This window comes from Ptiloglossa arizonensis, chromosome 7 (genome assembly GCF_051014685.1).
Source record: "Ptiloglossa arizonensis isolate GNS036 chromosome 7, iyPtiAriz1_principal, whole genome shotgun sequence".
Taxonomy (NCBI): domain Eukaryota; kingdom Metazoa; phylum Arthropoda; class Insecta; order Hymenoptera; family Colletidae; genus Ptiloglossa; species Ptiloglossa arizonensis.
In genome coordinates this window covers 8,795,615-8,809,063 of record NC_135054.1, presented here as the reverse complement: position 1 = coordinate 8,809,063, position 13,449 = coordinate 8,795,615, and the positions used below count along the sequence as shown (strand labels likewise).

The 13,449-nt window shown below is 37.5% G+C and overlaps 1 protein-coding gene across 50 annotated transcripts in view; it reads right to left on the bottom strand.

Annotated features, from left to right (window-relative positions):
* Slo (calcium-activated potassium channel slo) overlaps nt 1-13,449 on the bottom strand; it is a 149,382-nt gene that overhangs the window by 54,244 nt on the left and 81,689 nt on the right. For 42 of the 50 annotated variants that reach the window (XM_076315916.1, XM_076315920.1, XM_076315899.1 and 39 more), the window contains exons 7-9: nt 7,679-7,789; nt 4,398-4,503; nt 1,309-1,461 (exon numbers count right to left, since the gene is read on the bottom strand). In XM_076315916.1, the coding sequence (XP_076172031.1) occupies nt 1,309-1,461; nt 4,398-4,503; nt 7,679-7,789 (370 nt within the window). Of the gene's footprint in view, nt 1-1,308; nt 1,462-4,397; nt 4,504-6,672; nt 6,779-7,678; nt 7,790-13,449 lie in introns of all 50 variants that reach the window. The other 8 variants (XM_076315902.1, XM_076315918.1, XM_076315919.1 and 5 more) reach the window with 2 other exon arrangements.

Sequence of the window (13,449 nt, the reverse complement as noted above, 5' to 3'; positions counted from 1 at the left end):
ATGCACTTTTCGTGTCGATTATGCGATCGATGTTCGTTATGATATGTATATTTATACAGAGTGAACTGCTTAGGCTGCGACGACTCCCTTGGAATTGTTATTTGCTCAGTCGGCGATGCGGTAAAAATTCTTTCTCTTAACGGAAATTGAACGGTCTTCAACCCCCTTCGACTTGAAAATAATGGATTTCTTTACGCGACGATACTCTTTTTAATCAACTTTCACCATCGTTTTCGTTCTTTTTATACGCAATCTTGGAATTTTGTTTGTTCATAATTCAGGGAGCATCGAAACGAGACGAACGAGTCGCGATAATACGAGCTTTAGAAATTCGAATGATGTTAAATATGAAAATTTGCGTTCGAAGAATGTAACGTTGTTAATGATAGATACGGTTTGTAATAAGATTCTCCGTCACGGTTGCAAATCTTCTCCGGTAATTGAAATTTTACAGATTTATATACATATTGAATAACGAGAATAAAATTATCGAAGAAGACCCGTAGAATAATGTTTACGAATTTGTACAATTTGAATTGTCGAAAGAGACTCATCATTGGGTTCGAAAATCTTATCGAATAAACGTTCAATGGTTAAATAAATTAGTGTTTACTATTTTCAAAAGATTATTCGACGAATGATAACGTCTTGAACGATCTTAACGGGTGACTGTTGACTTTTACTCGAAACGCTACGTTTTGTTAATAAAAATTTTCGCATTCATAGTCATTCGAATGTCGCGTTACTACAGTTGGTTAATCTCGTCGCAATACCCGTTAAATGATAAACAGAATAAAGTACAGGGCCGTGTAGAAGAAAAGGCAAACGTGACAAAAATTCCGCATAAAATATCTAGCCAATTAATCATGTTCACTCTGTACATTGTAGTAGACATATTTTAAACATATTGTATTGTTTTCAAAGGGATGTGCAAGATCTCCTATTTAATTTCACTGTCGTAAATACATATGTTGCTATTGACGACACAAAAACACGCCTAAGTGATCACTAGAGGAATAATACGCTATCGAATAATAATGAAATCAACATTGCATACTATTACGCTATCCGATATAAGTTTCATCGAATGTATCAGTATCTAGATGCATGGAAGATAGTGAGTAAGCGTTAAACATTACGATACATCTATTTCTCGAAACTAATAATCGATTATTGCGGAGAGCTAAATCCAGTTTATGAAAAGCTAAATACAATAGGTCTAAGTTACTACGTGAACAACGTTTCTCGATAAAATGTTAAATAGAATCGATCTATGTTCCTGCTTTAAATACATTTTAAGAGTAATACCTTGTTGTGATATTGCATTAATTGAATGATAACGCGAATGTCATCCGAATAATTCTTGATTGAGATTACGCGCATGATGTTTGCCGCGTCTTCTGCGTCCGGGTCTTGACAGTACTTGTTCGCCAGTACCAAACACGCGTCTGCCTCGTGTACCTAAAAACGATCGAGATTCTTTATTACACGTGTCGCCACCGGCGAATGATCGTTAATGGAAGTAAATGTAATTCGGGTGGGTAAGGAGTCAGAAAGCAGCAGCAAAGTAGAAATTGTTATTTGATAATATTTTAAAGAAAGGAATCGCCGCGAAAGAAAAATTACCGCGAAAGTCATTCAGTTTACCGGTGTTATCTCTGCACAGACATCTAACATGTAACTTCCAAACGTATCGTTTGAGAATGTATCACTTCTTCGAGTGTGGAAACGTTCTAAGTAACTGGTTCTAAGTATATTTAATTCTATTTATAATCATATGTATATATATATATGTATATATATGTATATATATGTATATATATGTATATATATGTATATATATGTATATATATGTATATATATGTATATATATGTATATATATGTATATATATGTATATATATGTATATATATGTATATATATGTATATATATGTATATATATGTATATATGTATATGTATAAATATATATATATATATATATATATATATATATATATGGATATAATTGTGGTAAAAGTTTGTATAAGTAATCGCAAAGAGAGTGGCGTTCGAAGTAAGTGAAACGTGTGATATTTATCGAAAATGGTGCGTAATCGGTAAAATAACAAATGGAGGTATTCGTCGTCGACTTTATCGAACATACTGGGGAGAATGCAGCTACGTGCTAAGATTCCTTGCAAGCATTAATCTCAAGCCAGTTTCTATTATGTGCCGCGGTTACGTCGAAACAATTGTAAGTAACATATCAAAGGCAGGTTTGTAGCCAGGAGAGAGGATAGACTAAGATTTTCCTCGAAATGAAAACGCAACATCGAATACGAAAATTGAATACTTCGGGTCTCTTTCATGCGTTTTCTCGTGTTTCTTTCCTTTATTCCGTCATATCTGATAACATGTACACTCGACGTAATTTTTAAGAACATAAATAAATTATGAAAGCGAGTTCCAATTGCATTCCATAAATACGCAAACGTTAACTAAAAGCCGAACTGCTAGAGTTCACGGAACCAAAGCACTTTTAACATGCCCATCGATTATTTCGTCGGTAAGACCTAAGTTCATCCAGTGTATAAAAAAAGAAAAAAAAAAATGGAAAAAAAAAATAGATATTACAAGAACAGCCAAACAACATAGCATCGCGTGTTTCTTTTATTGCAGGGTGTATTACATCTAACGAAAGAGTCGTTACTCATTGTCGTACAAGTATTCTAAGTCTCTAACAAAGAAATAACTCCTACAGAGAAACAACGATTCGTTTGAACTAATCCTTCCACAAGCACATACCCACCTGGATCGACAGCAGGCATGGATCTATCCAGTAGGTGCAAACAACCTTCAAGGGACTTTATCTAATACAAATTGGCATGTCACAATGTATGTGTACGCACACGCGTATATGTATCGACACACGTTGGAAGAGACTAAAGATATTTTTACTCTCCGTCGTGACGTCTCTCGACAATCCTCAAACGAGAGGTAGCAAAATTGGGAGATACTCGTCGAGAGACCAAATTTTGTTCATCTAAATGTACAGCATGGACACTAAGAGTGTAAATGTTTGATCACGATCGTCCATGATACGTCGTGTTCGATCGACTCGATTCGAATGAACTATTACAGACTGACGAGACACGAAAGCAGATGACAGCATAGGAAATGCGTCAAAGGGATTTCATGAAACACCGTCAATGTGCACAGAAGGAAACACACAAGCAACAACCATCCTGGAGTAACAGCATTTGTCCTGTTGCACAAACGTCGGTTTCTGAACGACTACTGATGGTTTGGAGCAGCAACCATGACGGTCAGTTGTTACATTTTTACCTATTGTATTAAAGTATCTTCCGAGTATCTGCCAATGTGCTTCGACTGGAGTTTCCAAAATTACTCCATGGTTTTTTTAAAATCGATAGTACACGTTGCAGCGATAGAAATTGTATACAGGGTGTTCTCAATGTCTTGACCAAACTTTATCAAACATTTTCTAACAATTAACGAACAAATTTGCGAATCAATCGAGCAAACGAAAAAGTTGAACAAACATTACCACGTCAAATCATGGTACAATCGTTTACAATACTGTCGTGAGATATTACAATTAGTGAATAATCGAATTTGTAAAATAATAAATTGGGAAGTTTTGAACTTTGGTGACTCCAACGAATCGAAGCTCTGTCGGTAATCTCGCTTTCTTGAAACTGTGCTTTTAATTTTCTTCGCGTTTTCGCGGATACATAGAAACATTCTGTATATAAAACGTACTGTACAGAGTTTCGGATTCTGTTTCCTCTGACGTCGAAGTATTATATCGAGAAAAAGAAACTATTTAGACTAAACGTGTCCATTTTAGGTAAACGCTTAGGTAAACGTTTGCTGATAGATGTTACATCCCAATGTACGAATACGTACAATAATAATGTATTTTAATTTATCGCAAAATTTCTCAAAACTGTACGTCTTCCAAATGTTTCGAACAGTGAAAGAACAAAAAAGATAAGAATACAGTAGGTTTTACCAATTTTTCGTGAACTTACTTACTCCAATTCGTACTTGTTGCGAGTGACAAGCATCGAACCGTTCAACAACAACCCACAACACGGTTATGGGATTAGCGGGGTGTCGTCGAACGTTGAGGAAAAGGCAAAATCTCGCGTCATGGAAGCTGCTACCGAAGAAACGAGAGAATACGACAATTCAATGAATCAGGGGGGGGGGGGGGTTAGTGTCGACAGAGGGGAGGTGATGGGCAGGTTTGTGGGGTTGTTGCGGGAGTAATCTCACGATACACAGGTTGTTGCAAATTAGTCAGCGCGATTATCATATACATACTTGGTGGAATGTGGGAGGGATACAGGGTTTGGTGTTTCTTTTCCGAATGATAGATACGAGACTCACCTTGACTCGTTGCAGATCAATGGGATTCATGATTGTCCCCTGAAAGAACTCCACGGTGGTGAAATGCCGCTTGAATAGTCCCTCTAGCTCGAGATCTGGTGGTTTCCTAAACGGCACCGGCCCGACAAAACGATATATTTTTCTTTATAAAAACATTCACCTCTGATATCGGACTGCGCCTTTCGCGAGATATCGCTGAGCAGGCCGACGTAGGCCGACGGACATCTGACTTATAATGTAACTAAATGGCTCAAAATTGTTGTCTGCGCCAAGCTCTCGAGGGACAGCGAAAAGGCTCCTTAAAATAGTACCCAGATATTTCAATTCATACGTTTACTATGCACGTTTATACTGTTATTTTAACTAGTCTCTAGTTTGTCAGGAATACGTAGCCTCCCTCGTGGGCCATGGTTACACAAGATGTAAATGTGATAATAGATCTAAGTAAGTCTCTACTGCACGCTGATTCGGCTCCATAGCTCATTACAGCATACCATGCAGTCGCAGGCGGTTGCTTTCTACATTATAATTATACTATATTATAATTGTATAGTTCGTACAAATATGTACGTATGTATATGTACATATGCTATGTACTTATGTATGGATGTACGAATATATATATATATAAAATGTATATAAATATGTACATTTATGCCTTGTACTATATACATACCCCAACACGTACAATGTTATTCTTCTAAAATGACCGGTGCGGTCATCTGCAAAACGCGATTCTCGGGAACAATTTTCATCGCGTAATAGGCCAGCTACGGTTAATTTTTTCGAGAATACTGACACGAATGTGTAAGTTTTTAATTTATTTTAAACATTCGAACTAAAATTGCGTATAAATATCCGTAATTAATTTTCTCGATAAGAAATGGTACTGGTCAATATTAGTTTGAATTTTTGTTTATTTACGCAAAATAATTTGTTTCTACAGAGACTAAGAATCAGTCGAGATTTGGATCAAGCACCTTCGTGAGTGGTGGTATATATTTCAACCTTGAAGTTATTCAAGGTTACAGGTACATTATAAAATAATCTAGGGAGTACATTTTGTATTATCATTTTTACATGTACAAGATCGAAAGGAAAAAAGGTTTATAACTTTTAGGATAGTTAGTATTCGCCAAATGGAGCAGAAAAGTTCTAGTGAACATGGGTGAAAAATCTATAATAATATTTAGATATTTATGATGAATTTTTTGTTTCCATTTTGTATTTACTCCGTGATTGTTCACTGATCAAAAAATGAAACAAAAATTGTTCATAACTTTATAAATATTAGTTTTTCGACTCACGTTTTTCAGGACTCACGTTTCTACTCCGTTTCTGTTTTCTTACTATCCTGTGTGTAGAGATATGCATATATGAGAAATTCTTTAAATATACGTGGTATTTATCTGAAAAGTGACCGTCATCTCACGAGATGAAAAATTGAACGTTTCATTTCAGGAAAGAATTGCGCAAAATTGACCTCTAAATCGAATGTACTTTCTATAAACAGTGTTTGCACGCGTTCTAGAAATGTTTAGACAACCGCATAGGTCATTTTATAAGAATCGATTTGTACGTATGTATACATTTACATATATAATATCACACGGTGCCACAAAATGTTGCATTTTCCAAAGCGTAGATATTTGCCACCCCGTACTTGTCAATTTTGGCATTCGATCGTTCATCGATCGTATACATGGCACCGGGTGACTTCATATAATTCATAGAACGAAATAGAGGAAGAGAAAAAGAATGTAAGAAAGAGTAATCACGAAAGAGAGAAGTATGAAGTAAAAAAGTAGAGATAAAATGAAAAAAAAAAAAAAAAAAAAACAAGTGGAAAGAGAATCCTGGCGTTGGAGTAGTTTAAGTACGTGTTCATATGCACCTAACTTCGGCACAAGTGTAACGGTTGTGACACCATGAGATCAATAATCTCGATGCAAGTAACTCCGTGACAGTGACGAACGATGCCGATCGTTTCTATGAGCTTGCGGGACGCGCGTCTTAACCATGAATATATACGACACGCGTATATTTTCACGTTGTGCGCGATTCATGTATAACATATATACGCCGTAATGTGTAATATATCTAGATCGATCGATAGATCATCACGTCGAATTACGTCCAGGTGGATAACCGCGCAATAACCTATAGAACTGCAAAGAAATGAGAAGCGCGAGGGGCCACGCGAGGGGCAGATTGGTTGGTGGGTTGTATGGTTGGTGGAGGTTTTGTATGATGGTTGTTCTAGGGTTCAGGGTACCTTGACGCGTTCCAGATCCACGGCATTCATCATGGTGCCCTGAAAAAACTCCACGGTCGTGTAATGCCTCTTCAGGAGACCCTCCAATTCGAGATCTGGCTCTTTCCTGAAAACACAGACCACTCCTTACGACAATGACGATCAGACCTCATATTCGAGCAATCGTAACCCGTGCATCAACCACCGGACGTCCATTGGCTTATCCTTTACGTGTACACTTCCTGTCGATTGGTCCCGGGTATGTAACCTCAAACTGTCTTCCGATCGACTTATCAAACACTAGCTGTTACGCTAAAAAATTGAGAACGTGAACGGTGAAACGCTGGATCGACGGTGTCTGATCGCCTTTGGCCGTTTAACCGCAGAACAACTTGTATAAGTGGGAAACCTACACAGGACGCAACCTACACTTACCCTGTTACCGTAAGGTAACGGCAATTAGATGTGTTTATTTTTTCCTAATGGTGTTTATCGATATCGCATGACTATTAAACGAGTGCTTATCGGTAACGATTACAGTAGCAGACTTACTTAATTTCATATTGATCAACGACTGATAGCACGTGTAACATTATACTTAACATAAATGATAGTGAAAACGATGATATGTTACCATTCATTGGAAGAACGAGGATTAGTAGATATTTTTGATCAGTGACAGTGAAATTTGAATACATTATACAGGTATCAATGTCGTGTTCAAATTTATGCGACAAGTGAGATGGGGAGACAGAGGGGGTAATTTTTATAAATATCCTGTATAATCATCTGGTTAAACGATCTATGCAGTATAAGCCACAAAGAGATCTTTCGTCTAAGGTGAGAATGTCTCAGATTTATCAAAAGCGCAACTATGGTATGTAGATGATGAACAACACGTTGCATAAAATATAGAAAAATGGTGCCAATAGAGATCGATTATACAGGCTTTCGTGGACTAAATGAGCCTAGGAGTACAGTGCACGGAGACTGATCGGGGAAGCAAAAATAATATCGATGGTCATACCTATGCAAGAAGACAACTTCCACATCAACGTCTTCGCGGTCCTCGTGCAAGAAGTCCTTGAGAAAGTGCGAGACTGATTCGTAGGTGATGTGGCCACACACGACAATATGTCTGCCAACACAACGAACGAATTAGATTCCACTCCCGCTGAAGTACGAGAAGTTGAAAGAAGAGAAACTTACAAGCAACTACCATGTACACGTTCTATGTAATTACATACGTCTCAACCAATTAAGGATTTCGTTACGTTTTTCTCTCTCCGTGTATGTTTACCAAACTGCTTTTACCGTTTCTTCGTTTGTTTTTCTTTCTTTGAACATGCTCCTCGAGGGCGCTTTCCCGTCATACTGCTCGAGTGTGTAAACACGGTCAAACGGATACGCGCGAAACGAACGGGGCTGTGCGAAGAGAGAAAAACGTAGCCGTTTGTTGAGAGATCTAAACTTTAGCTCTTTTTCATTTTGTGCCAATTTAGTCTGCTGCCACAATTAAAAAATCAAAATATTCGAGTCAAAGTTCTGTGTCAGTTGTTCGAAGTAAATACAAAAACTATCACAAATTTAGAACGGAAGAGTGCAATTGTACATCGAGAAAGTACAATTCTCTGACAATCAATGTAACATTTACTACGTGGACTCCCGGTGTATCTATCTGTATATATTAACGTAGTTAATTAATGGGCTAAACTTACCGGAACTGCGATAGGAATTGGTGTGAGTCGTTTTAACCAACTAATGTGATCGAACAACTACACACAAGCGCGCGCGCACACACACATACACACACACACGCGCGCACGCACGCACGCACGCGCACGCATACACACACATACACAGAGTAAGTAATCTGTACTAAGTATACAATATACAGGATTTAAAGAAAAAAAAAAATCAAATAAATAAATAAATAATTAAATAAAGAAAACGAAAAAGATAAACGTGACAAGAGTTAGATAAAATACGTAAGAGTGCAGGCTCGTTCGTGTCTCGATCCTTGCAATCAAATACAAGCACAAAACTCGTTTCTATTCGTGTTAACTCTACGTGCGATGTACAATTAATAATGATATTACTTCTTGCTGTTACAAGCGAATCAGATAAATGGTGCCTAAAGTGATTAGTGTTATTGCGTCAAGTACAAAACTTCACCATGACCATTCCATGCTCCACTTTTTCTACACTGTAATAGTTAATGCGAGGCTCATCATGAACTCAGCAGACACCCGCTGTTTGCACGATCGACTGGTATTTTTTCTTTTTTCTATCTTTTTTTTTTTTCGTTTTTTCTTCTTCTTTTTTTTTCTTTTATTCTTTCTTTTTTTTTTTATTCTTTACGCGAACAAAATCGGCCCCTTCTGGCATACAAGGGACGTGGAACGTAATCTTATGTGCCACTGAATCCAACATGGGCCCAAAAAACACATGATTGACATTAAGCCCTACTGACAAGGTTACTTTTAATCTATCATACGGGACCGACGTTTTGTTGTATAGAATGTCAAAACGTGAGTGTCGTGTGTACATGATCGAAGTTACGTAGATATCATGTATCTATCCGTTCTAAAGTGGTGCGTGTCGTTTGAGTCCTATTGCCCATGTAGAGAAATGGTACCGACTGTTCAAAATGGTACGCACATCGAGTATGCAAATCGAACGTTACCCGTCGCAATATCCGTCGATCGAAACATACAGTCAACTTCCAAAACACTCGTGGACGTCTCGCGTTTTGTCTGTTTCTTTTTTTTTTTTTCTTTTTCTTTTCTACTTTTTTTTCTCTTACTTTCTTCTCGACGCGGCGGAACGCATCTTAAAAAATACACGCAAGCTACGCCTAACGAAAAGTGTTGCTAACAAAAAATATATATATATGTATATATCATCGTCGATAATAGCACGTGTGAATGAGAATCGGTAAAGGAGTAATAATGAATACATTCGACGAGCGACGCCTTGTGTGCCTCAGATGCTACGACCAACAGTAACGTCGTAGACGATTATCGTGTGTGTATAATATCGAGATGGTTACGAATTATACACGGTCAGTCGTCAGAAATAGTAAACCGAAATACGTTCACTCGGTTTTAAAGGCGAAGAAAAATATACAAAGCTCTCAACGATCGTCTCAAAGACGAACGTGACGTCGTTCGTTTCCGAGTTATCAACCACTGGTGCGTAAAACGTATCTGTAAATTATTATCGAACGTGTCTCGTAACGTAACCTCGAAACGTGTTCATCGTCAAGAGTACGGAGAACAAGAAAGTCTCCGATTGCAAGAAAGTCACCTGAAGGTGTACAGGATGTTCGAAGATAAATCGAGTGCTCGGCTAGCTCGATCGAATGTATCACGATCGCATGGATTTGGATCTCTTCGATGGAAATACGACCGGTTACGTTTCTCGATAATATTAATCGCGTGTTCTAAACTTTTACATTTAAAGGTGAAATTTATTCGAACGTTACCTATGTTACACAGGGTACACTGATCAATTGAGTCGATACGGGGGGGAATTTTGAACTCTGAACTCGATACCGTCGAAAGGAAACAATCACGCTAGTCGTCGTTTCGGTGTTCTTTTATATTTTCCTTTATCTTCAGAACCAAAGAGGATATCGGGTGTTCTATTTGTGACGACTCGCTCTGCACATCCGTACCGCGTGATCGTGTATGAGTAAGCGCTACACTTACATATTTGATGGGACTAACAGCCGCGTTACCGGTGTTGTTGGTTTCCTTGTCGTTTTACAGAAAATTACATTCGCAATGACACAAATTATGAATGATGATCAGTTTGAAAAGAACGTACAAACAATTGTATCACTCTTCCCTAATCTAACAATTTGTTCTCTGGCTCACTGATAATCCCTTAATCAAACATAAACTACGCATGACATGTTATGGTTAGCAATATACATATGCGTATACATACAACTTCATATATGTGTATTAATACATACATATATAAAGCGTATACAGGGTGGGTCATGTAAACTGTTACAAAGAGTTTCCTCTAAAATTCGATGAATAGCAGGAGATACAACCTTTTGTTAGTATATATATATATATTGTATGTTATGAGTGACTGAAACCTTTGGTACAATAAAGGTTATTGGTTGGATCTTATAGGGAGCAAAGCGGAACTACCCGCTACTAGAAACGACGTACGAATCTTTTCCAAGAAACTCGATTGAAATACTTTTCTCTACCCTACATAGTTAAAAAGATATATCGAGAAATATTTTTTACAAACAAGACGTAAAACAGAGACAACAGCTATTTCGTGGTTCACATTTCCTTTCGCACTTCCGTGGCACGATGATTAAACGTTTGGCAAACGAAAACTATATTACGTATCCAATAAGCAGAAAAATTCTTATGAATTTTTAACACGAACAGGTTGAAAACACCAAATGATTCGTGAAAAAATGCTTATTATCGTGTCTCTTCAACTACGCAGAGTAAAGAGCAAACATTTCAAACGAACGTTATTAAAGTCGATGAGAGTTGGTCGAAAGTATAAACATATCAACACGATTGTACAAAGAAATGTGAAAGTAATTTTTTTTTCCGTTGTCCCCTAATAGATTCAACAACATTGCCCTGTCACGTGAAGGATCATAGTGATCAAGCAAATTGAAAGATTTTGTCCTGTAAAATACGAAAAAACGAAGTAAGTCTGGATTCAAGAACTGACGATAACAAAGGAAATTTGCGGAAACGTGTGCTCGTAATCTCGTTATCGTTTCAGCATTTTTTGCGGTCAGTTACGATCCGATCGAGAACTTTAAATTGTTCTGTTAGTGTATAAGACAGAGGTGCCAAAAAAAAAATTTTTTAATTAGTCGAGTCTCTAGAACGCATTAGGCAGTTTACGAGACACGTTCAGGCTTGCAATCGAGCTGAACATCAACGCTTTGAACTCCTTCTTTGGGAGTGAGAAAATATTTTCCAGAGCGTGACAAAAAAAAAAGTTATTCCTCGGAATCGGTACACTTTTGTTTCGGGACAACGAATGTATGTAACACGTTGTACCTACACCTATGCGTATAAAAATTGTCGGGACAATAAATTTGTAACAGTGGCCCACCCTGCATAATACAACCCAAGGCAGAAGTTCACTTTTCCACTTTCCTTTCTTCAAGAATTACACGTAAAAACGATAATTAATGCTGTCTAAAACACCAAGGTTATTACACTCAAGTGTTACATTAGGTCACATATACATATAAATACACATATATACATATGTATATATGCATATTGTAATAAGTGGCATAACAGGGCGTGCAGTGATTCTACGTGACAAAAATAGATAAGAGCTATACGATTAAATATTCTCATAGAAATCATTGCTCTCGACGAAATCGACGATAGAAACTCGTCCTGTGGACGAACACTTGGTCGTGTTTACACTTAACGAATCTCGATACGGATCACTCGAATTTCTGTCTACGTTCAATCAGTTCGCTACTCCGGTATACATTTGTACTATGTGAGAGTTTAATTTCATTCTCTTCTACGTTCCAGTTCATTCGTCAAAATGACGATGTCAAAGAGATAATCCAACCGAATCATGTTCCGTGAGTGTACTGCGCTTTGAATAAACCTGCCGGGATGTCGATGATTGGGATATCGGTCTCTGTAGTAATTAGCTACGGTGGAAGCATAACCGTCACATACATCTAACACACGAATTACATCCGGTATACTCTCGAGTGTTGTATCTGGACATGTCGATAGGAACGATAGGAACTGAGATTGCACGTTGCGAATAATAAACCGGTAGAGCTAACAAAAAATGAATCGCGATAAAAAGTAACCAATAAAATAACCGATAAAAAGTAAAACGGTTTCGCGTTGCGAATAAGAATTTGGTAGGAACCGAGAAAAAAGTAAATGTTTAAAATGACGTTTAAAAGGCAATGTTTAAAATGAACCGATAGAAAATAAAACGTAACATTGGAAATATTTAAGAGATCCGATACAAATAACACAAATGCGAGTAGAGACGATTTTCAGCTAGATCCGTTGAGTGAAAAACGTTGAGTGCACTTACACGGGACGAGTTTTTAACGTCGATTTCCGAGCAAACGAAATTCTTGTCGAAGAAAAATTTGATCGTTTATTTTCTACTTATTTCTTCGTGTAGAATCGCTATCATTCCGATCGTACTGCCTATAATGTATATTATATATAAATATATAAATATATACCTGTGTAAAAATATTGTGTATATATTTACATAGATTTATATACGTTCAAGGTATGACCTAACAAACACGCACACGCGCACGCACGCACACACACACACATATATGTGTATAATGTATGCATTCAATGTAGGATATGCAGGGTACATGCTGGGCGTTGACCCTTTGCACTCGGAGAGAAATACAGCTCGAATATTTACTTAGCACGTGCTCTAAATTCCGCGTTCACACAATACGACGTCACAAGTAATAGATCCTCAACGAGAAGTGAAAAAAGTAGCACGTTCGAGTAGGTATATATACACGTATGTATATATCTGTATTAGAATTACGAAAATTGTCTCAAAGGTACGACGTAATACAAGTTTCACAGTTACGAAAATTCGCTAATTTCTTACTATTGTACATTGTCGAGCCAAGGTAGCGAGGTCTACGTTAAAGCTACGTGAGCGAATAAACCGGTTCGCTTCTAAGATAATTATTATGATCGATTCGGTGACTACGCCGGCGATGAACAACGCAGCAACGACGAATCGGATTTAGGTAGACAAGACACGCGGCAG